Source organism: Oryctolagus cuniculus, chromosome 7 (genome assembly GCF_964237555.1).
Source record: "Oryctolagus cuniculus chromosome 7, mOryCun1.1, whole genome shotgun sequence".
Classification (NCBI taxonomy): Eukaryota; Metazoa; Chordata; class Mammalia; order Lagomorpha; family Leporidae; genus Oryctolagus; species Oryctolagus cuniculus.
In genome coordinates, this window is record NC_091438.1 from 61,470,089 (window position 1) to 61,498,084 (window position 27,996).

General features: G+C 45.1%; 1 protein-coding gene across 27 annotated transcripts; it reads left to right on the plus strand.

Moving 5' to 3' along the window:
* Positions 1 to 192: 192 nt before the first annotated feature.
* Positions 193 to 27,982, plus strand: CLCC1 (chloride channel CLIC like 1). 27 transcript variants are annotated; one of them, XM_070077945.1, is made up of 13 exons: positions 229 to 369; positions 8,938 to 9,059; positions 10,006 to 10,145; positions 10,720 to 10,821; positions 14,425 to 14,532; positions 16,742 to 16,963; positions 17,170 to 17,310; positions 18,856 to 18,949; positions 20,808 to 20,905; positions 21,158 to 21,304; positions 23,044 to 23,385; positions 25,799 to 26,087; positions 27,693 to 27,982. In XM_070077945.1, the coding sequence occupies exons 2-12, from the start codon at positions 9,041 to 9,043 to the stop codon at positions 26,051 to 26,053; spliced, it is 1,668 nt and encodes a 555-aa protein (XP_069934046.1). In that variant the 5' UTR covers positions 229 to 369; positions 8,938 to 9,040; the 3' UTR covers positions 26,054 to 26,087; positions 27,693 to 27,982. The 27 variants fall into 27 exon arrangements, with proteins under 27 accessions (XP_051712164.2, XP_069934048.1, XP_069934046.1 ...); XM_070077958.1 differs by having other exon boundaries at positions 230 to 369; positions 8,938 to 9,153; XM_070077956.1 differs by having other exon boundaries at positions 230 to 369; positions 8,938 to 9,051.
* The last annotated feature ends 14 nt before the right edge of the window (positions 27,983 to 27,996 follow it).

Here is a 27,996-nt window from a genome sequence, read left to right on the forward strand (position 1 = left end):
TTTTAAAACCGACAGTAACGTGCACACTCAAATGTACTGAACTATATACCAATTTTTAAACGCAATGTTTAAACGTGTTTCATATCCGTTTCAGTATCGCGTCAGATCACGCTGCCAGAGACCCGGCCGACAGCTCCACAGGTGAAAGAAAAACACGTCTCACGGACGCCGCCCCGCCCCCTCGGCGGGGGCCAATCAGGGACGCGCGCGGGAAGGACGCACAGCCGCAGGCAGAGCGAGTCGATGAGGGGGCGCGAGAGACGGGCGGGTGCTCGCCGAGGCGCTCGGCGGCTGGTGCTGGGGACTCGCTGTCTTCCAGCTGGCTTGACGCGTGTCTTCCGGAAGAGTCAGGCGCGCGACCCGAGGGACGTGAGTCCGCGCTGTCCACTGTGTCATTGCGGTGGGCGGGGCTGCGGGTTGGGCCCCAGCGGGTCCCGCGGACGGCGCGGGCTGCCCGGAGGCCGCAGGCACCAGGCGGGGCTGGGGTCGTCCTGGCTCTGTGCAGCGCAGGCCTGGGGCCCGCGGGTGACCTCCGAGCTGTTTACGTGAGTGGGCGAGCGCCTGCCGGGTTATCTCCCGGGCCGGGGGCGGTTTTCGCTCTGGCTGCTGTGCGGGTGCCTCGGCGAGACTCGGATCCAGGAGCGGCCTAGGGAGAGGCAAGTGCCAAGCGAGCCCCGAGCCGCCGGGAGCTTGGTTGGCTTCGATTACCTGTGAGAGCGTGGAGGGTAAACCGAACCAGCACTGTCAGCGAGATGCTGGGATTCCGCCGTAGTTGAGTTTTACAACTCCGAATCCGGTTTGAACGTAAAAGGCTGGTCCTGACTAGTTGGTGAAAAACAGCCCAGGTTTTCTGTAGGGCGGTGAAGAGCAGGGCGTGACCTCCCAGACCTGCTTCGTTGCGATCTGGGGACTCGTTGGGAAGACGCATTATGGAGGTTGAGGGCCCCGACTCCGCGGACGAATCGGGAAACCCCTTTTATGCACCGAAGCAGGAAAGCCCCTGTTAACCTTTGCTCCATGTTCCTCCTGTGTGCAAATGCGGGTCCCGCCGTCCTCCACGCTAAGACCCTGCTCCTCCGAGTAGCCGCCCCCCCTCCCCCCGGGACCACCTGGCTTTTTGCTCTAGAGAAGCTACTTAGGTCGAGCCAGTCTGGGGTCTACCACCGAGTCCAATGGCCGAGAGCAAGTTGCTTGTTTTCCAAATTTGTGAAAGGAAGCCGATGGTCCTTCCAGAACGAGTGAATGGGTGCAACCGTGCTTGACATTGGCAATTGTTAGGAAATGAGTTGCAGATATGTGCCTCCTCACACGCGGCGCCGTTAAGTGTTAGAAAAGGAGACGCAGGAGAGAGAGGAGGCAGAGTACTAACTTACGGCCAGACCGAGTTTATTCAGAGAAAATAAATTCGTAGATGTGGGTGACCAGCTGCCAGCGTGCACGTGGTGGAAAACGTGACAGAAGGCCCGGACCCCCAGGGGCCAGGCCTTTTCCTATTTTAGGAGGGCTAGGGGTTGGGGGAGGGGGAGGGGAATTCCTGAAACTGGTCTTTCAAGTGTTCCAGCAACTGGTCTTTCAGGTGGCCTAGGCGGGTGGGGTATGAAGGCTATAGGGTGTGAGACCCAATTGAGATCCAAGGGCATGGAATGCGTTCCAATGTTTGTTTTTTGTGCAAGGAGTAAGAATGGCTGAGGCTTAGTCTTTGTTCCATCAGTAATAAAATGTTAGCCGCTACTAGTGTATATATTCGTATTATAATTTTGACATTGTACTAAGGTGTGAGGCAGATGAAAAATGGTAAAAATAGTAGAAACTGGGGGAAAGAGACTAGTACCCACTGACAAGCAGTTGAACGGCACAGGTGAACTACATGATTACTTTGCTAATCAGAGGGAAGTCTGGGCATCTGGTCTGTGGCGTCACCAGGAGCTTGTTAGGAATGCAGACTCTCAGACCCACCAGGTTTACGGAAGCAGGATCTTTGAAACAAGGTTAGTCAGGGGGTCCCAGTGACCCTGGGAGTGTGGAAGGAGGACTTGACCTTCTGCCCGCCCATCCTGGCTCACCTGCTGGTGGCCCCTCATTTCTGTTGGGTACCTCTTTGGAACTGCTTGCAGTTGTGGCAGAAAGGAACATAGTCGCCAGTAGCATGGCTGTGGATGTCACAGTCAACTCAGGTGCTTCCCGGCTTCACACGTGCCTGCCTTTGTGTAATGCCCCCTAGCGTACGGTTTCCCAGTCCACTATCCCAGTCTAGCCTCCCCACACAGTGACTCTCCTCTGGAGTGTTTCTCTGTCCACTTGCCGTCACATTATGATACGGGTTCTGTCAACTGGTCTTTGCTTTGGAAAGGTTATCTTCATTCCTGCACACTCGTTTCTCTTCATGAAGAAGTGTGCAGTCTTGTTGCTTATGAAGAACCTTTCCTATAGCCTTGATTTCAAACACCCCATGCTCTCGGAGCCTCTGTTCAGTTTATACACACTCCCTTTGTCGCTTAATTGACTTAACCACTTAGACTTAGGCTTCTGCCTGTCGCTCTTTCCAAGTTAGTTCCTAAATGGCCAATTCACCAAAGCAGTGACTTCCTCAACTTCCCTGAAATATTTAATACCATTGTTTCCCGCCTCTTAGAAGTTAATCACCTTGGTTTTCACACGTTGCATCTTTTGGCAGACCTTGCTTCTTACAGTCTGTTCTCTTGCATTTGGTTCTTCCCAAGCATTAGTTCCTTTTTTTTTCCCCAATAAAATGTGCAGTTATTTAATACTTCTAAGTGCGATCAGAGCTTTACCACAACTTTAGTATTTTGGTTTGAAATTTTTAAACACAAAGTTATTTAAAATTTTTGTTTATCAGTTTATTAATATATTCAAACAGTTCCTGTGCCCATCATTATTCCTTTGATTCATTGTGGTGAAAGTTATTAAACATTAGTTGTCTATGGGTTGTAGCCTTTTATTGTCTTTTTATGTCTGAAAAAATTGGTATTAGTTTGCTAGGGCTTCCAACACAAGGTCCTACATGCTGAGTGGCTTAAACAGTCCATGTATTTTCTTAAAATTCTAGAGTCTGGAAAACTGAGCTCAAGGTGTCACAGGGTTGATTTCTTCTGAGGCCTCCTCCTTGGCTTGTAGACGGTCTGTCTGCCATTTTGACACCATTCTGTGTCCAAATTTCCTCCTCTTCTAAGGACATCATTCATATTGGATTAGGGCTGACCCCAGTGATCTCATGTTGATTACCTCCTCAAGGATTATATCTCCCAATATAGTCACACTCTGAGGTACTGGGAGTTAGAACTTCAGCCTATGAGCGGGGAGTGAGATTGGGAAACACAGTGTAGCTCATAATTTTTTTAGAGTTTTATTTATTTAAAAGGCACTTGACGGGGAGAGGAAAGGGGAGGGAGAGGTCTTCCATCTGTTGATTTACTCTCCAGATGCCTACAACACCTGGGGCTGGGCTAATGCCAGGAGCCTGGAAGTCCATCCAGGTCTCCTATGGGAGTGGTCGAGATCCAAGTACTTGACCTGCTGCCTGCCAGGGTGTGCATTAGGAAGAAGCTGAATCAGAATCAGTAGTTAGGACTGGAACCAGACGCTCCAATGTGGAATGCAGGCATCCCAAGTGGTGACTTATCACACACTTAAACACCCGTCCAATTCTGATTTAGTTGGCCTGGGATGTGGCTAGAACATTGAGCGTGTCATAAGCTCCTCAGGTGATTCCAGTGTGCTAATGAGAGACCCATGAATGCCAATTTCATTAGACTATGCCTGTTTTAAAAAAGTTTTGCTAAATGTGAAATATATTTGCAGAAAAACGTGTGAAATATAAATGTTCTGCCTTAGTAAATAAAAGTCACTCTTGTGACTACCACACAGGTCAAGAAATGGAATACTGCCAGTATCCCAGAATTCCTTCAATGCTCCTTCCCTCATTCTTAAACTCAGAAGAAAAGTTTCCATGTTGATAGTAATTGTGGCGCTCACTAGAGACTGAAGTTAGTTGTAAGCTTTGACTTTGGCTGTGGCATCTCAGTCTCACTCTGCATCACACCACATCCATCCTTAAGGTCAAAAAAAAATTTTTTTTTTTTTTTTTTGCCAGGCAGAGTTAGACAGAAAGGTCTTCCTTTTCCGTTGGTTCACCCCCCCAAATGGCTGCTATGGTCAGCGTGCTGCGGCTGGTGCACTGATCTGAAGCCAGGAGCCAGGTGCTTCTCCTGGTCTCCCAAGTGGGTGCAGGGCCCAAGTGCTTGGGCCATCCTCCACTGCCTTCCCGGGCCACAGCAGAGAGCTGAACTGGAAGAGGAGCAACCAGGACTAGAACCTGGGGTGCCGGCGCCGCAGGCGGAGGATTAGCCAAGTGAGCTGCAGTGCTGGCCAAGGTCAAAATTAAAAAAAAAAAAAAAAAGGTTTATTCTACTTTATTTGAAAGGCAGAGCCACAGAGAGAGGGAGAGACAGAGAGAAGTCTTCCATCCACTAGATCACTCTCCAAATGGCCACAGTGGCCAGGGTTGAGCCAGGCTGAGGCCAGGAGTTTCTTCCAGGTCTCCAACATGGGTGCAGATGCCCAAAACTTGGACCATTTTCTGTTGCTTTCCCAGGTGCATAGCAGGGAGCTGGATCAGAAGTGGAGCAGAGACTTGATCTAGTGCCCATATGGAATGCCAGCACTGCAGGCAGCAGCTTAACCTGCCATACCACAGTGCCAGCCCCCAAGGGCACATTTTCGGAAGCACATACTTTGCTCTTCTGCCTCTGCTTCCCTGCATCCTATGTAACTGCTGGTTCGAGTCCCAGCTGCTCCACTTCCAATCCAGCTCTCTGCTATGGCCTGAGAAAGCAGAAGACCACCCAAGTGCTTAGGCCCCTGCACCCATGTGGGAGACCTGGAAGAAGCTCCTGGCTTCAGATCGGCACAGCTCTAGCCATTGCTTTCATCTGGGGAGTGACCGGTGGATGGAAGACCTCTTTGTCTCTTCGCTTCTGCCTCTCTCAAGCTCTGCTTTTGAAATAAAATAGATCTTTTTTAAAAAATGTTACTTGTACTTAAAATTCCATCTCCCAAGCTATTCCTCTGTGAAATTTTTCCAGTTTGTCCCAGAGTACTTTTTCATTCTTTCAGTGTCTAAAACCTTTTGAGCCCTTGTTATGTCTTTGATCATTCACACTTGCTGTATAACAAGCATCTATTTATTGCTTGCCTTTCGTGTGCCAACCACTGGGCTGGGTGTTGGGCTTGGGGAGGTGGAGAGGTCAGTGGGAAGGGGCATTCAGATTCGTGTAAGGTGGAGAAGTTACCATTAGAGTGCAGTCGTTTCCTGCCTTGGGTGCATGTTGGAATCACCTGGGGAGGCTTTAGTAAGTTCATCACCTGGTTCCCGGGCCACCTAATTCTAATTCAGTTGCTCTGAGATTTGGCCAGAATATTGGGAGTATTTTAAACTCCTCAGGTGATCCTGATATGCATCCAATGTTAAGAGCCTCTGTGTTAATGGAACAGACAGACAATAAATGGCTGGTTTCATTGTGTGTTATGCTGGAAGAATAAATAAAGTATATGAGTTCAGGAGCTATTTTTTAAAGAGATTTTATTTGAGAGGTAGAGTTAGACAGAGGCAGAGAGGTCTTCCTTCCATTGGTTCACTCCCCAAATGGCTGCAATGGCCGGAGCTGCGCCGAGCAGGAGCATCTTCCAGCCTAGGAGCTATTTTTAAAAGTAGCCAGGAGCTGCTTTAATTTCACAACTGGATTATAAGCCTCTGGGCCCAGGCCTTTGTCATTTTGAGGTCCCCTTACCCTATATGTAGTTGGGTGGGCTGTCAGAGCCGATGCTGTGGCACATCAAATTAAGCCTCTGCCTGGGATACTGGCATCCCATAGATGTTGTGGTTGATTTGTTCTGAGAGGAGCGTGGTGGGGGCAAGAGGCACGGAGTCACCACACAGACCCACACAGACCCCCACAGACCCCGGGGAGTCAGGTGAAAGCGGGCCAGAGGCGAGCAGCCCACAGACTCATTTATTTCAGTTGTACAGCGACTTAAATAGCCAAGGCAGCCAATCCAGTCAAGGGGCAGTTTATGCCCTAACCAATCACAGCCTGTTGCCAGGCAGGCTCTGTTTGCCATGTGGTTTCCAAAACCATCCAATCACAGCCTGTTGTCAGGTTCTGTTGCCAGGTGGGTTTCAAAGCCATTCTTGGGTAACTGATGCTCACTTGCCAGTGGCCATCTTGGCATGGCCTTCTCATTCCACCACATTTCCCCCTTTTTGTTTATTTTTGAGCAACGGAAGGCATGATTCTTGGCCATACCATTGTTGACCCCATTTCCATGTGGTCTCCATAGGCGGCTATGCCTGTCTTAGGTTGTCCCCCAGGGGATCTTACCCGTTGTTGACTAACCAGCGCTCAGAACGAGAGACCACAGGAGTGCTTGCTCAGATAGGGGTAGGAATGAGGGACAGTGGTAATCAGGAATGGCGTGACTACACACAGGCTGTGGGCCGTTTGAGTGGCTGACCAGAGCTAGTAGGGAATAAAACAGTAATGGATGTGGCTATGTGCAGTTTGTCAGGGTGGGATGATAGGACAGGTGCGTCTGCTAACAAGGCGGACTCTCAGTCTTGTTCAGCTGGTTCTGGTTGGCTGTCATTTGCAGGCCTGATGTTTCTGGCTGGTACCCAAATGGGCTGTCCCGCATTCTCTGGAAAGACACAAGCATATCCTCGACCCTTGTTAGCAGAGGGTATGGTCCCTTCCATTCTCCTGTCATGGGGTCTTTCCACCTAACCATAGAGGCTGCGGTCTGGGATGGAAAGGATCCCAAGTGTTTTATAAGCTGGGCTGATCTCTTGGGAATCAAAAGAAAGAAAATTGATAGTGAAAAGGACCTCAGTCAAAGCAAGCTGTGGGTCTGGGGGCATATGATTGTTTTTCTGTCTTTGTAAGAGATCTTTAATCGTCCTATGTGTTCTTTCAATGATTGCCTGTCCCTGTGGGTTGTATGGGATACCTGTGGCAGACTGTATGTTTCAGAATTTCAGGAAAGAATTAAATTCCTGTGATGTATATGCTGGCCAGTTATCAGTCTCTATGGTCCAGGGGACACCAAGGACCAACATGGCTGACTTAACCGCCTTTATCACATTACTAGCCTTTTCTCCGGATTGGGCTGATGCCAAGATGGCCGCTGGCAAGCGAGCATCAGTTACTCAGGAATGGCTTTCTCATTCCACCACACGTAAGGGCACTGGTTCAAGTCCCAGCTGCTTCACTTCCAATCCAGCTCTCTGCTGATGCACCTGGGAAAGCAGTGGAAGAGGGCCCAAGTGATAGGAGAACTGGATTGAGTTCAAGGCTCCTGGTTTTGACTTGGCCCAGTCCTGGCCGTTGTGGCCATTTGAGGACTCAACCAGTGGATGAAGATCTTTTTATCCCCCTCGCTCTGTAACTCTTTCAAATAAATAAATATTTTTTAAAAAACAGAAATGTTTGTACTGTCCCAATTCAGTCGTCACTAGCCACATGTGGCTCCTGGCAGCCATGCTAGACAGTATTGAAGAGAGAACATAGTGTTTAAATTATTCACTACACAACACACAGGCTCAGATGGGCCAGGTTATTTTTTTCCTCAGTGATTTTGGAGTTTAACATTCATCTGAATATTTTATATTTTTATTTAAGAGGTGGAAAGACAGAGCTCTTACCTGCTGATTGATTCCCTGAATCACCACAGTGGCCAGGACCAGGCTGGACTGGGCTGGGCCAAAGCTGGCAGTTAGGAACTCAGGCTAGGTATCTCATGTGGTTGGTAGGAATTGAACCACTTGATCTATCCCCTGCTGCCTTCTAGGGTCTGCATTAGCAGGAAGCTAGAATCAGGAACTAGAACCAGGAATGGAACCTAAGTACACAGGTATCTTAGGTGCTAGGCCAAATGTCTGCCCCCTTGTTTTAATCTTAATTTCATACCTTTCTTACTAATCATTTTTTTTTAAAAAAGGGGGGGAGTGGTTAAATACCTGTTTTTTTTTTTTTTTTAAGCAGTCATACAATTCACCCAGTTTGCAATTCAGTGGTTTTTAACTTACTGACGTATTCCAAACAGTTTTCATTACCTCAAAAAGGAACCCAGTACTCTTTATCTGTAATCCTTCTATTCCTTCTTACCACCAGCCTTAAGGTACTCAGTGGTCTACCTTCTGTCTGTGCCTGTTTTGGACCTTTTATATAAACAGAACCATATGTGGGCTTTCATGACTGGTTTCTTCAACATGGTGTGTTTTCAAGGTTCGTCTTTGTTGTAGCATAGCATCACTACTTCATTCCTTTTATGGTGAATCTGCTGTGTGGTTTTCACACATTCTGTTTATTCATCAGTTGTTGGAGACTTGTGTTATTTACACCTTTTGGCTATTTTGAAAAATTCATGCACAAGTTTTTGTGTGAATATATATTCATTTTTTTCCCAGTTATATACCTAGGAATTGTGGGACAATGTGGAAAACACCTATTTTCCTACTAAAAATTTTTTTTGTGATATACATATATATTTAATTTCATTTTATTTGAAAGGCAGAGAAACAGAGATCTTCCATCTACTGGTTCACTCCCTAAATGGCCACAACGTGGCTGGGTTCTGGGCAAGCCAAAGCCACGAGCTTGTTACTCAATCCAGATCTCTCTTGTGGGGGAGGTGGTGATCCAAGCACCTGAGCCATCACCTGCTGTTTCCCAGGGTGCCCATTAGCAGGAAGCTGGGTTGGAAGTAAAGAAGCCTAGACTTGAACCAGGCACTTCAGTATGGCCTCCCAAGTGGCTACATAGCTGCTGCATAAAATGCCTGCCCCATGTTTTTGATTTTATATGTGAATACCATTTTGCTACTTTCAAAACCTTATTTTGAAAACATTTCTTTATTTGAAAGGCACGGTGACAAAGTGATACCTTCCATCTGTTTACTCCCTGAATAGCCACAACAGCCAGGGCTGGACCAAGTTGAAGCCAGGAATTCCATTCGGGTCTTCCACATGGGTGGCAGGTATACAAGTATGTGGACCATCACCTGCTGCCTCCTAGGCATGTTAGCAGGAAGCTGGATTGAAAGTGGAGGGCCTGGGACTTGAACTGGCATGCTGATAGGGTATGTGAGTGCCCCAAGCAGTGCCTAACCCACTGCACCACAACAACTGCCCCTAATTGTTTTATTTTAACGGTGGGAGGGTGGGGTTGGAAGGAGAGGGAGAGAAAGAGCTGCCATCCACTGGTCCATTCCCTAAATGCCTGCAGTAGCTGGGGCTGGGTCAGGCAGAAGCCATGAGCCTGGATCTCAATCTGGGTTTCCCACGTGGGTGGCAGGGAAAGTTTTTTTTTTTTTTTTTTTTTTGACAGGCAGAGTGGACAGTGAGAGAGAGAGACAGTGAGAAAGGTCTTCCTTTGCCGTTGGTTCACCCTCCAATGGCCGCCGCGGCCGGCGCGCTGCAGCCGGTGCACCGCGCTGATCCGAAGGCAGGAGCCAGGTGCTTCTCCTGGTCTCCCATGTGAGTGCAGGGCCCAAGCACTTGGGCCATCCTCCACTGCACTCCCGGGCCATAGCAGAGAGCTGGCCTGGAAGAGGGGCAACCAGGACAGAATCCGGCACCCCGACTGAAACTAGAACCTGGTGTGCCGGCGCCACAAGGCAGAGGATTAGCCTAGTGAGCTGCGGTGCCGGCTGGGAAAGTTCTTGAGTTGTCACCTGCTGCCACCCAGGGTGGGCATTAGTAGGAAGGTGGGATAGGGAGCACAGCTGGGACTTGAACCCGGACAATCCAGATGGAATGTGGCTGTTCCAAGTGGCATCTTAACCACTATGCCAAATGCCCACTCCCATTTTGCTATTTTTGTTTTTATGAACTTTCCATAGTTGCTATTCAGAAAGAGTTAACACTAGAAGGAAGTACCATTTTATAAAATAATTTATTAAAAAGTATTTTTCATGTCAAAATTATTTTAGCCTTATACAGGATGCTGTGTTCCTTACTCCTTTGTGAATGTCTCTTGCTGGTAACTGGTTATGCTCATGATGATGAGTGGATTGACCCCACAGACATGCTTAACTATGATGCTGCTTCAGGAACAATGAGAAAATCTCAGGTAACGGAAGGATGGATGTGTGTGAGCCCTTATCATAAGTGCTGTGATAGAAATATCTGCTTTTGTTATTTTACACAGAGCCGTGAGAGTCCTGTATCAATGATTAGCAGTCGTAGAGAATATCTTCCTCGCACTCTTAAAGTTTTATTTATTAGGCAGAGTGACAGAGAAATCTGCCATCTGGTGGTTCACTCCCCAAATGCCCATAATGGCTGGGGCTGGACCAGGCTGAAGGCAGGAGCCAGGAACTCCATCCAGGTTTCCCACGAGGGTGGCAGGACCAAGTATATTGGCTGTCTTCCACTGCCTTCCCAGGCATGTTAGCATCTTCCTGACACTTGTAATCTAAGACTATTTAAAACTCAGTCTGATTTTGAATATAAAGTCTCTTAAACAGCAAACTAATTTGATTTTAGTTCTTACAATGCACATTGTAGTTCTTATTAAATACATTTGTGACTTTTACTTTTTTGGTGGTGTTGAGCAAGTGGTATGATGAAGTCAAAAAATTGCTAACTGAAGGTTATTTTACAGTTGAACTACAAAGGAATAAAATCTTTCTACTTTGTTTTAGGTGAATTATGGTATATCCCAGAAAAAGGATGCCAGTCCTGACTCATCAGATGCTGATGAAATGGCAGAATGTTACCGCAGACTTGATTCTTTAACGCATAAGGTTAGATTTTCTTTTCTATTCATAAATTTTATATTATTTATATTCAATTTCTATTGTCTTAATATTTTTCTAGTGTTTCTGTGTATAATACATTTACATATGTAAAAATTATGTTTGCTAACTCCAGCCTTGGATTTTCTAATTGTACTTTGTATTTTATATAATAACATTTCTCTCATTATGTCGTAATTATTTTTTATTTATTTATTTTTTGACAGGCAGAGTGGATAGTGAGAGAGAGAGAGAGAGAGAGAAAGGTCTTCCTTTTTGCCGTTGGTTCACCCTCCAATGGCCCCCGCGGCCGGCACACTGCAGCCAGCGCACTGCGCTGATCCGAAGGCAGGAGCCAGGTGCCTCTCCTGGTTTCCCATGGGGTGCAGGGCCCAAGCACTTGGGCCATCCTCCGCTGCACTCCCTGGCCACAGCAGAGAGCTGGCCTGGAAGAGGGGCAACCGGGAAAGAATCCGGCGCCCCGACCGGGACTAGAACCCGGTGTGCCGGCGCCGCTAGGTGGAGGATTAGCCTGTTGAGCCGCGGCACTGGCCTATTTTTTTTAAAAAGATTTAAGAGGTAGACAGAAAGGTCTTCCATCTGCTGGTTCACTCCCAAATGGCTACAATGGTTGGAGCTGAACCAATCTGAAGCCAGGAGCCAGGAGCTTCTTCTGGGTCTCCCACATGGGTGCAGGGGCCCGAGGACTTGGACCATCTTCTGCTTTCCCAGGCCACAGCAGAGAGCTGGATTGAAAGTGAAGCAGCCGGGATGGTGTGTGTGTGTGTGTGTGTGTGTTTTTTACAGGCAGAGTGGACAGAGAGAGACAGAGACAGAGAGAAAGGTCTTCCTTTTCCGTTGGTTCACCCCCCAAGTGGCCGCTACGGCTGGCGCGTTGTGGCCAGCCCGCTGCACTGATCCGAAGCCAGGAGCCAGGTGCTTCCTCCTGGTCTCCCATGCAGGTGCAGGGCCCAAGGACTTGGGCCATCCTCCACTGCCTTCCCAGGCCACAGCAGAGAGCTGGACTGGAAGAGGAGCAACCGAGAATCTGGCATCCCAACCAGGTCTAGAACCCGGGATGCCAGTGCCACAGGCGGAGGATTAGCCTAGTGAGCCGTGGTGCCGGCCGGGATGGTGGATTTTGTACAAAAGGAAGTAAATGAGGGTTGTTAAGGGGTTTGAGCATATCTGTTATTTGCTGTGGGAGCTGCTCTCTATTAGTCGTGAGGGCAGAGTGGACTCATAGCAGTGTGGAGGGTGCCGGAGTGGGTGGGGAGGAAGTGGTAGTGAGATCATTAGGGCTTACAGCGGTCCAGCCAGGCGGAAATGAGGCAGTGGCAGAACTGGAGAGGCAAAGTTAAACTTTTATAGGGTAGAATAGGCAAATGCTGATAGCTCAGGGAAGGGCGCTCAGGGATAGGGAGGAGCTGGAGAGAATGAGTGAAGTTTCCAGCTTGAGAGGCTGGGAATGGTTTATTGAAATTCAGATATATATCCCAATCAATATCTGTAAGCACCTGTTTGTGATTCTTACCAAATCTGAATGTTGTCTCACCTTAGTCCTAGCAAAGGCATACTTGGGTAAAATTTTTTTTGATTTAACCGTAGTTTTTGGTGAGCTAGTTCGGTTGCACGGTATGAAATGCAGAAATAGGTTTTTTTTTTTACAGATTTTTTTTTTATTCTTATGACTTAGGTTCAACTTTGTAAAAACATGATTGGTAAGATGGAATCTTGAGTGTTCTTTTTAAAGATTTATTTATTTGAAAGAGTTACACAGAGAGAGGAGGAGAGGCAGAGAGAGAGAGAGAGAGAGAGAGTGCGCGTGAGAGAGGTCTTCCATCCGCTGGTTCATTCCCAAGATGGCTGCAATGGCTGGAGCTGTGCTGATCTGGAGCCAGGAGTTTCCTCTGTTATCCCACATGGGTGCAGGGGCCAAAGGACTTGGGACATCTTCTACTGCTTTTCCAGGCCATAGCAGAAAGCTGGATCAGAAGTGGTGCAGCTGGGTCTTGAACTGGTACCCATATGCTGGCACTTTTTTTTTTTTTTTTTTTTAAGATGTATTTGAAAGAGTGACAGAGTGGAAGAGATCTTCCATCCTTCCATCTACTGGTTTACTCTCCCAGTACCTGCAACAGCTAAAGCTAGGCAGGCTGAAGCCAAGAAACAGAAACTCCATCTGGGTCTCCCATATTTGTGGAAGCAGGAACCCAAGTACTTGCACCATCATCCGCTGCCTCTCAGGCACATTAGCAGGAAGCTGGATCAGAAGCAGAGGTGCCATGACTTGAACCGGGCACTCTGATCCAGGATGAGGGTATCTGAAGTTGTGGCTTAACCAGCTGCACCACAATGCTGGTCCCAAGTTCTTGTTTTATAAAAAAAGTTATTTAAGATTTAAACACTCCAGCAATAAACCTTAGCTGAAAGCAGGTGAAGCTACCATGTAACTTCTTGAGTGTCCTCCTGTCTCCAAGTCTCTGTGCTGCTCAGTGATTGCCATGTGTGTCAGCTGAAGCTCATTTCAGGTGCTCAACTCATAATCCACACTTTGTAATTATCAACCTTTTTTTTTTAACTAAGTTATTTTATTGCTGTGTAATATCCACTTCCCTCAGTAGTTTGAGCACTGTGGTGGTGGTAGGGTTAACTTCAAAGGACCTCCACAGGAAGAGTTATGGTCTAAAGGGTTACCGTGTGTAGCCATGTTTCCTGCCTTCCCAGCATCCCATTTAGTAGAGGATGATCCATCACTGATGAAAAAGATTAGGAAAAGTTCAAAAGTAATATGTGTGTTCAAGAAGAATTTTTTTAAAGATTTATTTATTTATTTGAAAGGCAGAGTTACAGAAAGAAGGAGAGAGAGAGATTTTCCATCTGCTGATATACTCCTTAAATGGCCACAGTGACTGGGGCTGGGCAGGACTGAAACCAGCTGCCATGAGCTTCTTCTGGGTCTCCTATGTGGGTGAAAGGAGCACAGATACTTGGGGGTCATCTTCTGCTGCTTTCCCAGGCTGTTAGCAGGGAGCTGGATTGGAAGTGGGGCAGTCAGGGACTTGGACTGGTGCCCATATAGGATGCTGGCATCAGAGGCAGCATCTTCACCCTCTGTGTCACAGTGCCAGCCCCAAAGAAGTTCTTGATTGTGTTCATTTCCTCTTCTGGTTTAATCCTGTTTGTTTCTCTGTCCATCCCTCCACGTGTGTGTGTGCGTTTTTATTTGTTTATATTTCTCCCTCCTTCCTCCTTTTTTCTCATTAAATTACTGCTTTGGATTGGAAAGAAGCAGGTTGGTCCAGTTGCTCTACTTGTGGATCTCTGCCTTCTTGCTTCATGATCTTCAGCTTCAACTTTGCGGAAGGTCAGCGGAGAAGCTGCCAGGTCTGGGCTGAATTGAGCATTTTTTCCTCATTTGTCGCCTGCTTGCCTTTTGCAAGAAGAACCTACAGGAAGCCAGCAAACTGCGCTGTAACAGACGAGAAATGCAAGCTCAATGCAAAGCACTAGTTCCTTACCTTCATTTTTAAAGCCACTGCTAGGCTAGAAATTTGATAGTTGCATTAAATTTTGGTGCTAACTAATGTTGAATTTATTGTGTGATTACAGATTGATGAATGTGAAAAGAAAAAGAAGGAAGACTATGAAAGTCAAAGCAATCCTGTTTTTAGGAGATACTTAAATAAGATTTTAATTGAAGCTGGAAAACTTGGACTTGTGAGTATTTGGTGGTGTGATAGTAATTAGCAAAGTGAATATTTTCAGTATTTCTCAATTTCAAATTATATAAAAAGTAATACAGCATCATTATGCGTTAGCAGACTTCCTGACTCACGTTTTTACCAAGTTATTTATGCAGGATTAAGGTCCTTGCCTGCTTGGCACTAGTTTGGTGGAAGGCAAACTGTGCAGATGGCTCTTTATTTTCCAGCTTGGGGGGATTTATTTACCCAGCTGTGTTACACTACTCAACCGCTTAATTGAGATGAGGGGATGGGGTGATAATTCTGTCCTGACCCTACTTCTTATCTCTCATTTCCATACATTCTGTCCATAATGTAAGATCATTATACAGAGGGAAAAGAAGAATGTGTGTAAAAGTAGCATTTTCTCCTGGCTGTTTACCATTAACGTACTGCTTTGTAGAATTATGTATCATGCAAATACTGTTCAAATTTCCATTTTTAGAGTGACCTTTCACTTTGGAGAGTCATAATATCAAGAAAACTTGTTTGGTGACATAACTTTTGAAGCTCATTCGAAAGCATATAGGTTTTTTCTTCTTATGGTGTATGCCACCAAAATTGGTCTGGAGAGTCAGAAGCCAGATGATTTTGTCTTGGTCTGGCCATTAGCTGTAGCTACCAGAGGAATTCACAGGGGATCCCTGAGGGTGAGGGTAGGCTGGCTGAACTTGCTGGGGTGAATAATTTACTAATCCTGTCTTGGAAGCATAAAGGCAGATGACCTCACCCATACACCTCTAAGGTGAATGTCATAGATGTGCGTAGGCTGGAACCAAACCTAGCTGAGGAAAAGATGGAGCCAAAACATACTTAGGATGGAGATGTTTGGGAAGACTTAGTTCTTGATTTCTAAAAAATGTTAATATTAATCAGTGATAGCTTTTAATGCTTTCTAATGTGATATTGCGTGGTTTTTAAATTTTATGGTTTTTTTTTCCTTAAGATTTATTCATTTATTTGAAAGGCAGAATTACAGAGGGAGAGAGAGAGAGAGAGAGAGAGAGAGGTCTTCCATCCACTGGTTCACTCCCCAGTTGGCTGCATCAGCCAGAGTCGGACCAATTCAAAGCCAGGAGCCAGGAGCTTCCTTTGGGTCTCCCATGCAGGTGCAGGTGCCCAAGGACTTGGGCCATCCTCCACTGCTTTCCCAGGCCGCAGCAGAGAGCTGGATCAGAAGTGGAGCAGCTGGGACTCAACCAGATGCCCTTATAGGATGCCAGCGCTGCAAATGATGGCTTTACCTGCTGTGCCACAGCGCTGGCCTCAGATTTTGCGTTTTTCAATCTGAATATGCTCTTGGGCAGCCCACCGTTAGCAACTTTGCACATATCCAAGAGTCACCACAAAAACAAGCAGAGGGGCTGGTGCTGTGGCCACTAAAGTGCCAGCATCCTATATGGGCGCCATATGGTTCTAGTCCCGGCTGCTCCACTTCTGATCCAGCTCTGCTATGGCCCAAGAAAAGCAGTGGAAGATAGCCCAAGTCCTTGGGCCCCTGCACCCACGTGGGAGACAGGCGGCAAAACATAGCCTCTTCCTTCCAGCTCTGACTGCAACCACAGATCTCTTCTGTGCTCTATGCAATGCTGTATTTTTCACAGGTTTTTGGTAGGGGAATGATTTTGTCGTTTAAAACGGCTCCCAAATGTAGCAGTGAAGTGCTGTTTCATGCCCCTGAGTGCAAGGAGACTGGTCATGCCTCACAGAGAAGGCATCAGTTACAGGCTTTGCTGTGTGTTCAGTGTTGGTGAATCAGCAATGTATATTAAATAAGCATTTTTAAGCAAACACAAGGTTATATATTGATTGGTTTATGAGAACGTTGTGAACTGAGGTTTGTAGGACCCTAACCCTGCATTTCCTATGGGAGTAATGGTTCAGTATTTTGCAGTACTTAGTGTTGAGGTGACTTTATAGAATTTTGCTACTGTAACAAGAATCAATTGTGTTTTAGTAAAATGTATGTACTTTTCATAGAGTTCTATCATTCTTAAATGTTTTTCACAGGTGTTCTCTTTGGCCTATGGGACACACAGGAGGATATTACACATATGAAATATTGTAAATTGATTATATATAGTCACAAATTGGCTTTTATCCTAAATTGCTTCACCAAGTAGTAGAATAATAAAATTCTCTTTTCTATTATGTTTCTGTTATTTTTGGTAACTGTAATTCAGCCTGATGAGAACAAAGGAGACATGCATTATGATGCCCAGATTATCCTTAAAAGACAAACCTTGTTAGAAATACAGAAGTTTCTCGGTGGAGAGGACTGGAAACCAGGAGCCTTGGATGATGCCCTAAGTGATATTTTAATTAAATTTAAGCTTCACGATTTTGAAGCATGGAAGTGGCGATTTGAAGATTTCTTTGGAGTGGACCCATACAATGTGTTAATGGTAAGGTGGGCTGAGTGACGTGGTTTGTCACATACCTTCAGAACCCTACCCTAATTACATTAACTACAGGAAGTCACTAGTACTGCATTCATGAGCGAGCGGTGGAGTGGTACCAGTGATTCTGTGTATTTTTATTTCTTTGCCAGCAGCATTTTTTGGTGGGGAGGACAGCTTGGCCGTGACCCTGGTTTCTGCTTGTTTTCAAGGTGCTTCTGTGCCTGCTCTGTGTCGTGATGTTGGTAGCTACCGAGCTGTGGACGTACGTCCGTTGGTACACACAGTTGAGACGTCTTCTGTTCATCAGTTTTCTCTTCAGCTTGGGATGGAATTGGATATATTTATATAAGGTATTATATAGGTAGAGGGCTTTTAAATTTTAAGGTGTTTCATTTGTAATTAAAAATATGCTATAGTCTATCCAGAGCAACCTTGCCCAGATGTGAGTTGGAGGTGGTAATTAGGGGCAGTCCATCTGGGGAAGAGTTAAGTTGGCAGTTCACAGCAGTGTATGGCTTTTTTTTTTTTAAGTCCTTGACCAGTTAGTGGGGGAAAAAAATGCAGTCCTGGTTTTTAAAACCCTGTTACTGTTGGGTAGCATCTGGACAAGCTGGAAAGAGCTAGGCAGCCCTTCCAAAAGATTCCCTTATACGTAATTTGGGGTATGTCCTTTTCTTCTTTGCTAAAAGTGATTCCAAACTATCATTTTTTAAAAATTAAATTATTTTCTGAATATAAAAGTGTGCATGGTAGAAAATTTAGAAGACAAATATATGTAGAAATTAATTTTAATTAATCACCCATGGATAATTACTGTTGCTATTTTGAGGTATTTCTTTCCAATCTTTTTCATAAATTTTAATTCTTTGAAAATTGGGATCATACTGTATATAGGAAATTGGAAGTGTTACTACTATTCCTGTCAAAATATAAAAATCAACGGAGGAAAATGTTAGACTTCCTGGCAGAGTGACTTAAGTAGCAAAGTATTTTCTTTCTTTAAGAGGTAGAATTACAGACAGTAAGAGGGTGAGAGAGAGAGAGAGGTCTTCCATCCGATGGTTCTCTCCCCAATTGGCCGCAACGGCTGGAGCTGCGCCAATCCGAAGCCAGGAGCTTCTTCTGGGTCTCCCACGTGGGTGCAGGGGCCCAAGAACTTGGGCCATCTTCTACTGCTTTCCCAGGCCATAGCAGAGAGCTGCATCAGAAGAGGAGCAGCCAGGACTAGAACCGGTGCCTGTATGGGATGCTGGTGCCGTAGGCGGAGGATTAACCTGTGCCATGGCACCTGCCCCAGTAGCAAAGTATTTTCAAGAAATTCATTGAAATGAATCCTCGTGTTATTTCCTTAACCTTTTTCTCTGAGTTCTATGGCATCTTGAACTAATTCTTTACAAATCAGACACATAGGTTCTGTGTGTAGGAAGTTTGGCTGAATGTTAGTACCTCAGTGACCTCCCCTGGAACTTGATTCGATCTATCAAAGATACAGTATCTTCATATTGGTCTTTTGTGCTGAAAACCATCTGGAGCAAAACACTGTATAAGCATGAACTAAAAGGAAATGAGAAGCAGTAGTTGTATATATTTTTAGGCATAGTATGAACTATGTTTGAACTAATTATTTAAAACAATCCTTTTAGTAAAGAAGTTTTTCTTCTCCTCTATTAATTACTATGTGGCAGTTGTAGTTGGTCCTTTATCCTGTTTGCAATGGCTTTGCTTTCCCGTGATTTGAAAGTAGCTACTCTCTAAAAATCTGTTTTCTCTCTGCGAGACATTGCTAAGCAGTCTGGTGTCTGGGAGCGGTAGACGCTGAGCGCGGGCCCTGTGTCTGTGCGGGCATGCGCGTCCCCGGCACCAGCCTCTCACGATTCTTCTTCCGTGTCGGGCAGCTTGCTTTTGCGCAGCATCAGGCCGAAGTTGCCAAGCTGGAGCCATTTAACGATGTGTGTGCTGAGAAGATGGATTGGACGGGAAGTCTCTGGGGTAAGCTGTTTGTGCACCTGGCCTTCTTGGAGTAGAATTTCTGTGACTGACAGAATGTTAGTAATTTGAAGAAAATGGAAAGATGCCAGAGGAGGTGTTCGGTGACCAAGTCCTCATCAGAAGTATGTGCAAGTAGAGTTTTAGGTTTAAACCAGTGACCTTTGTGTTCACGTAAAGTCACAAGGAAGGAACAGAAATGGCGTATGCGTTGGCTGTGACACTGGCTGTCTGCCCCCATTAGACTTCAGTGAAGATCCATGCTCAGTTTTGTTCACCAGGTCCTGGCATGGTGTCTAGGTCCTCCGTAGAAGTTTACTAAGGAAGTGGATGAATGTATGCACGAATGAAGATCCTCAGAGATTTTCTCTCTTCACATTGGCTTATGAAATCTTACCTGTAGCTTTACTTTTTTAACTGAAGGAAAAATTATTTTTTATTCTTAAAAATTTTATAAGCATTGTCACTAATGACCACCTGTCTATCCAGCATTGGGAATGGTTTAATGGTCAAAGGTACTTTATAAATGCAAGTCCACAATGACTGACACGGAGTAAAATCTCAGTGGAGTTTATAAACAGGTGCCAAAATGATCATTTCTTAGGTTGTGGGAACTAAGCCATTCAGTTTTGCTTCTTGGCCTCACAGGGCAATAAAATACCTCCTCTAGCTCAGGCTAGTTTCCAAATGGACATAATTTAGAAAAACTTGTGGGACTGATACTCTATTTTTTTGAAGATTATTTATTTGAAAGAGTTATACAGAGAGAGAGAGAGGTCTTCCAACTGCTGGTTTACTTCCCAGTTGACCGCAATGGCTGGAGGTACACTGATCCTGAAGCCAGGAGTTTCTTCCTGATCTCCCATGCGGGTACAGGGGCCAAGGACTTGAGCCATCTTCTATTGCTTTCCCAGGCCATCATAGAGAGCTGGATTGGAAGAGGAGTAGCCAGGCCTTGAACCAGGGCCCATGTCAGATGCCAGCACTGCAGTGGTGGCTTTACCCACTTTGCCACAGTGCTGGCCCCTGATACTCTATTTTTTATAAAATCAGTAAAGAACTGATTTTTGTAATTGAAATTTTATTGAGATAATGGTGGATCTCAGGCAGTTGTAAGAAACAAGACGGAGGGCCGGCACCGTGGCTCACTTGGTTAATCCCCACCTGTGGCGCCGGCATCCCATATAGGCATCGGGTTCTAGTCCTGGTTGGCTCCTCTTCCAGTCCAGCCCTCTGCTGTGGCCCGGGAGGGCAGTGGAGGATGGCCCAAGTGCTTGGGCCCCTGCACCCACATGGGAGGCCAGGAAGCAGCACCCAGTTCCTGGCTTCGGATCGGTGCAGCACCGGCCGTAGTGGCCATTTGGGGAGTGAACCAACAGAAGGAAGACCTTTCTCTCTGTCTCTCTCTTTCACTGTCTGTAACTCTACCTGTCAAATAAATTAAAAAAAAAAAAAAAAAGAAATGGAGATTTCTGTGTACCCATTTTTCCCACAGTGGTAACATCTCACACAACTGTTAGTAGTGCAGTGTCAGGACACTGACTTTGATACCATCCACTAATCTTACTCAGATTTCCCCAGTTTAACTTGTCATTTGTGCGTGTGAAAAACTGCTCTTATTTTCCAGAAATCTTTATAAAGTATAACATCTACCTATCACTTATATAATTTGAATGGATTTTTGATTTAAGTAAATATGATTTTGGACATAGATGAAAATTTTTAAAAATCAGCCTTATGGATTATTTTAAATTTAGAACAATTTAAAATGAATGGGTGAGTGGCTAAGAAGGATCAAAATAAAATGTCATGTTATTGTGACTTTAAAAGAGATGCAATGTTTGTCTGTTTCTCTAAACAGAATGGTTTAGAAGTTCATGGACCTACAAGGATGACTCCTGCCAAAAATACTATGAGCTGTTACTAGTCAACCCTATTTGGTTGGTTCCACCAACAAAGGTATAGAATATATTTTGTGAAAATTGCTTTAATATAAAGTATGCTGGAAATCTCATGTATTTATTTTAAAGTGTTTTTTAGATTTGAACTAAAAACAGATTTTTGTGCTGGAAAAAATACTTGTATTTCAGTCATTTTCATATTAAAAGTGAATTTATATAACATAATTTCAGCTTCAGCATGCAGTGAATTTTGGCTTATTCTATGTGTCTGAATTTTTTGAGGAAAAATTAAATTTCTTTTTTGTTTTAGGCACTGGCAGTTACATTCACCAATTTTGTCACGGAGCCATTAAAGCACATTGGAAAAGGAACTGGTGAATTTATTAAAGCGCTTATGAAAGAGATCCCAGTGTTACTTCAGATTCCAGTGCTGATAATTATGGCGTTAGCTGTACTGGTTAGTATATTAACCCTGTTGATATTTATCAAGATTTACCAAAAAGACAGTTGTAAAATTATTAGGCTTTTTTTTATTTTCTTAAAAAGATTAATTTATTTGAAAGTGAGAGTTACACAGAGAGGAAGAGACAGATCTTGCATCTGCTGGTTTACTCCCAAGATAGTTCCAATGAAGCCAGGAGCCAGGATCTCCATTTGGGTCTCCCATGTGGGTGGCAGGGGCCCAAGCACTTGGACTACCTTCTGCCCGTGTTGTGGGCAGAGGCCTTACCCACTATACCACAACAGTGGCCTCATTAGGCTTCTCTGTTGTAAATCAGACTAAGTCAAGCTTAATAGCACAAGAGGATGATTTAAGTGATACAGATTTATCTATACTTACATGTCCATTCCTTTCATCAAGGAAGTGCTTCTCCAGTTTAATTGTCAATGTCACCGCAAATTAATACATGGAAAGTCAGCCCTTTGTATATCAGTCTGTGTTTTTTTGCAGCATGGAAAGGGAAGAGCATTGGTTTAACACCAATTCAGAAAGGGATATGGGGAAGGCCAGGGTACTGGGAAACAGCTGGGGGATCCAGGAGCAGACATTAAGAGGAAACATGGCTCAGCTTTGTTGTTGATTTTCAGCTGTTGACCCAAATAAAGCAGTTGCCACATAAAACAAAAAGTACAGCAGTCGGATGTGCCATGGAAATTTCTCCCTAAGGATGCAAGGTCACCAAGGTCGTTTGAAGTTATTCCTTTTTGGTCTTGTTTTTGGCTTGTGATGACAGGATTCCGTAGTTTAGATGTGTGGTTTTGTTAGATGACATTAGTGCCATAGAAGTAGTTGAGTCTCTGAGGCCAATGTTGTAAGCAAAAGCCCTATCTTACCTTGTTGCTACACCTGTTCCCCAAGAAAAGTTATGTTCTTTGACTTTTGTGCTTCTGTCTTCGGATAGTAGTATCCCTCTACCACAGAGATGTTCAAGCTTTTTGTTTTCAGAACCCTTTTGTATTCTTCAAACTGAAGACCATCCAGAGCCCTTTTGAGCTTATGTTCACCATATCAGCAGTTGAACCTAGAAATACAAGTATATGTGAGCACACATGGCATGAGCAGTCATTGGACAAACGTCAGTCTCCTCCGGAAGGCGCTACTTGCACTCACAAAAGGCGGTGCAAAAGACAAATTATTATGTGAAGTTTTGACCTTGCAGATCCCCTTAAAGAGTCTCTGAGATCCCTGCAGGGGTCCCCAGGCCACCTTTGAAAACTGCTGCCCAGTCTTCCTCGTGGAATCTGAGTCAAAGTCATTGAATTTTAGCTGTAACTTAAGCCGAGTCTGTATTTATAAAAAGCCTACAGGAGAATGTGTACATAATGCACAAATGTAAATAATTTTCAGCATTTGTCTTCTGGGCATGAACACAGAAACATCTGAACAGTTATCAGACAACCACAGTCTTCCAACTTAAATTTCTAGTTTTACCCTGCTATTGCGATGGTTGTAATTCAGTCAAAATGTCTAACTGATTGAAATATCTGCTTAATTCTAAGTGATTTATTAAATTTCAGTGGCTGTTCTGTCCCTGTATTAATCTGAAGAAGAGGTCTCTAATGAAAAAAACAATGAAATTAAAAGTCTGTATTGCTAAAGGAAGCTAATTAGCTAATTTTGTTAGCATCCTGAATTTAACACCTTATAGCTGCACTGTAAGCTAGAAGTCCTCAGAACGTATTTCTTCCCTGTAGAGTTTCTGCTATGGTGCTGGAAAATCAGTGAACGTGCTGAGACACCTGGGTGGTCCGGAGAGCGACCCTCCCCTGGCGCTGGAGCCAGGCGCCAGACGACCGCGGAAGGAGATTGATTACAGACCCCGTGGTGGAGCAGGTGATGCAAGTTTCTATGCTAGGGGCCAAACTGGCCGCCTTGAGCAAGGCCCTTATGACAGAACGTATGAGGGTAGAAGAGATGTCCCGAGAGAGAGAGATGTCGACTCGAGATTGCAGACTGGCAACAAGAGCCCGGAACTGCTCCAGGCGTTTGACATTCCAGACGCAGAGGCGGGAGAGCAGCCCGAGGTGGTGCGCAGCGTAAGTCGGCAGCTGTTTTGCTCTCCCTTCATACTAGGCCTGAGTGCTTCCTCTACAGCTTTTGATGGAATGTTTTACTCTTTTACCCTCCTTCACTGTTCATTATATCATTAGTGATATAATTAATATCCTCTTCCCCTTCCTGGTCAAAAGTTAGCCCACCTAGCTTAGAAGAAATAAAATGAGATTTACTTGTTAAGCGCTATTTAATGGTCAGTTACAACAGATGGTAAATCATAGAAAATGTCACAGGAAACTGACAGGTGGGCATCCCTGCGATTTCTGCCTTTGACAAGATCGGTGAGGGCATAGGGAGCCAGCAGGACAGCTCTAAAGGCCTTGCTGGGTGCAAGAGTGGACTGGGGAGGGATCCAAGACCTTGCTCTCCCAACTCTTTTTTTTTTTGTCAGTGGATGGTGAGACTACACGTTTTAACTGTAGAATGGTGAGGAGTTTTCACCATTATTGGTCATTTAAAGGAATGTTTCCATTTCTGCTTGAGAAAGAATTTTTATTGTCATTTGTGAAGTTTAACTTGTATCTCTGAGCCTTTGAGAAACGGTTATAAGCACAGTAGAATCCAGGAACTAGAGAACATCTTTCATCGGGATTTCTTATCAAAAGAAACATAGTTCCATGTAACCAGAAAACCCTAAGACGCTCCTTCTGGTTTTTTTAGTTAATGGTTATCTGTCACCCCACTCAAAACTCCTCCACTGACTCCCCATCGCACTCGAAGGGAAAGCCAGTTACAGCAGTGGCCTAGGGGCCCTTTGATCTACCCTTCTCCACGTCCACCAGCTCGCCTGTGTCCTGCACGCTCCACGCTCACTGAACCTCGCCCACAGCGCTGCTGACTGTGCCTTCCACTTGCTGTCTCCTCTGGCTAGCCCGCTGCTAATGCACACGTCCCGTTGTTCACTTCTTCAGGCCATTACTCCTGTCACCTTTTCAGATCAACCTACTTTAAACTGCAGTCCATCTTGCCACCCCACCCCACTTCCGGCACTCTTCTCAGCTTTTCTGCATAGCTCTTAATTCAGTAGGTGGTATCAGACCTTCTGAATTTGTTTGCTGCCTGATTCTCTCCCCAGCCTGTCAGTTCCAGAGCAATGTTTGTGCTTTTTTTTTTAAAGATATATTTATTTATTTGAAAGACAAGAGTTGGAGAGGGAGAGACAGAAAGGTCTTCCATCTGCTGGTTCACTCCCCAAAAGACCAGAGCTGACCCGATCCGAAGCCAGGAGCTTCTCTCAGGTTTACCATGTGGGTGCAGGGGCCCAAGGACTTGGGCCATCCTCTACTGCTTTCTCAGGCCATAGCAGAGAGCTGAATCAGATGTGGAGCAGCCAGGACTCGAACCAGTGCCCATATGGGATGCTGACACTGCAGACAGCAGCTTTACCTGCTACGCCACAGCGCCGGCCCCTGTGCTTTGTTCTTTGTACCCTTAGCCCTAGAACATATGTGTATGTATGAGTTGCTGAGTGAATTATTCTCACCAGGCCAAGAGGAGGTGGAGATATTGGTCACCAATCCTTTTTTTTTTTTGAAGAATACTTAGGGGTGGGCGCTGTGGCATAATGGGTAAAGCCACTGCCTGCAATGCCAGCATCTCATATGGGTGCCGGTTCAAGTCCCAGCTGCTCCACTTTCAATCCAGCTCTCTGCCATGGCCTCGGCAAGCAGAAGATGGCCCAAGACCTTGGGCCCCTGCATCCACGTGGGAGACCTGGAAGCAGCTCTTGGCTTGGCTCAGCTCTGGTTGTTACAGCCATTTGGGGAGTGAACCAGAGGATGGAAGACCTCCCTCTTTAACTCTTTCAAATAAATTAAAATATTTATAAATAAAAATATTTATTTATTTATTTGAAAGTCAGAGTTAGAGTGAAAAGAGATAAAGAAAGGTCTTCGATTTGTTGGTTCACTCCCCAGATGGCCACAACAGCCAGAGCTGGGCCAGACAGCAGACAGGAGCTTCATCTGGGTCTCCCATGTGGGTGGCAGGGATCCAAGCACTTAGGTTATCTTCCGCTGTTTTCCCAGGAGTATTGGCAGGGAGCTGGATCAGAAGTGGAGCAGCTGGGACTCGAACCAGCACCCATATGGGATGCCGGTGCCACAGGCTGCGGTTTACCGTGTTACACCACAGGCCAGCCCACCAATCCTCTTGACCCCTTCTATGCTGGGTACTGGGCCACGTAGGCTGTCTGAAGTGCCCCACCCCTCCACGTACAGCTCTGTGAGGCTTCACATTTAGATAATTATGATCTAGCACTGGAACCAGGATTTGAAAGAGTTTGGGGCTTGCTGTAACAGATTTGGGTAGGAGATTGTTATTGAGACTTGATGACTAAACTTTCAGCGAAGTACTAACAGAATTTAAAACAAAATGTAATTTTGTACTTTATAGCATAACTCACCTATTTTGGATGCAAAGCCCAAAGAGACTGGTGGAGTCCCAGGAGAAAGCACGCTGGCGGAAAGCAGCAAGTCTGCTAAGCCTGTCTCTGGCCAGGCGAAAGCAGGGAATACGGACGGTTCACCTGCAGTGGTAAAGGCCGAGCTCAAGGCCGACGCCAGCCCACCGGAAGGCGTGGTCGACAGCATGGCCGGCTCTGCAGCTGGAGCGTGTGGCAAGGAGACGGCCAGCAGCCCGTGTGGCTAGGGCAGCACGGCAACAGCGCTGGAGACTTCTTTGGGTTTTGTATTCTTTAAACAACTTCTATTCACTTTATTTACTATAAAGGTGCCAACTCAATATTTTAACTACAGTCAATTAACAAATGTATGTATATAAAAGCTTCTGTTTCTTCTCTTGAGCTAAAATACACTCTAAAATTTTGAAGTGTTTGTTTTAGGACAGGCACTCACTGAATTTACATTTTAAGTTGAACATATGGCAGGCAGCCCTGATTCTGGATAATTGAGGTGACTAGTTTGTGAAAACATTAAGAAGAAATTCTATTGTTTACAGGTGTTTATGGGGATTGGCTACCACAAGTGGGTGTAGCCCAGTAGCAGTCAGGAAATACCTGTTTTAATTTACGGAGTTACTCCTTTGTTCTGCACTGGATTGACAGTGGTCCAGTACCCTAGTCAGAAACTGCCTGTCAGGGAAGTCTGCTTAGGGCAAGCTTGGCTCCGAACCACCACCCTTGTAACGCAGCTGTGGAGCACGTGTGCCCGGCTCAGTCCCACGGACGCCTCAGCTGCTCTGCAGGCTGCCCACACCAGGGTGCCTAAGTGTCTTCTCTCTGCAGCCATTGAGGAGCTGCTTCCTTGTCGTGCCTCTTACTGTAGGCTTAGCTTAGACAGAATTGAAGACAAGCAGGGCACTTTAGATAATAGAGCTTGTGGTACTGGAAACCCAAGTTTTACATACTCCTTAGACGGAGAGTGGCACAGATTTACTTGTTCCTCCAAACCCTAGCACATGAGACCACTGGGTGTTATTTTATCTGTTTTACAACAAACTTGTCTTGCTTGCATGGAGTTCTGGTTTTTAGAGATCTATGCATAGAGCAGGATCCCCTAAGGAAAACAGGTGTTCTCCTGCAGATAGGTCGTCGATCAGCACTTTTAATTACATTTTCTGATGTCCACAAGTTCTTCCCTTTTTACAAATCTTGTGCATGTTGCTAGATGACAGATTTCACACATGATCAAGTGTCCTTTGCTTTAACCATATTCACATTAGATGTTATACTCAATTGCTTACTAAGAGTGATACCAGTCAGAAATAAATTTTAAAATTTCCACCCAGGCATTTGTTTCAGGAAAAGAAAAAGTATTTGCTTTTTAGTATTTTACATGGAATGTAGAATGTCCCATTTTGGCTATCAGAGTATTACTTAGTTGCCTGTGACAATTTAATTTTAATGTTAATATTATTTTCTTATTTGGTATTGCAAACATCCTTAGGGTTTTCATCAGAAGAGTATTCTTTTTTTCCCCAAGAAATACAATTGTATTTTAGATTGATTCAGAGCACAACAGGCTTGCAACAAATGAATTAATGAAAGGATGCCGGCAGTTCAGAGTAGATTTGTGAACCTATTGATGAGTCTAAAGTCGTCCCCTCTGGGGTTGGAGCTGTTCACATTTCAGGGTGAATGTGCTCCCACACGGGGAGTTGTCCTCTGTGCTGTGGTCTGGTTCACAAGAGAGCTGAAAGCCTCAGGGGGCAGGCTGTAACGGAGAGGAGTTGCTGTAGCGCATGCTCCGCACTGCTTTTAATCCAAAAAGGAATCCTTTTTTTAAAAAAAATATTTTTAATTTCTTCTTTGTATTTTTTTCCATTACAGATACCCATTTGGGGGATGAAAAGCACTGTAACAGCTAGCAAGGCAACATGCTACTGCTGTTGAACAATGACAGCTGTTCAAACTGTACCTGTCAAGGCCAGCATAAGGCTTGCTAAGTTGAATAGCCAATATTTGTCTTTAAATTACGGCTTAACAGTAACAAGCGCTCACGAAATCAGAACGGGGAGAATAGCTGTTAAAAGCAGTTTCAAAATGGAATAATGTTGAATGTTTACAGGGTGCAATAACCATTGTATACACGAAATAAACATGTATTTTTACACTATCAAGATTTGGTATATTG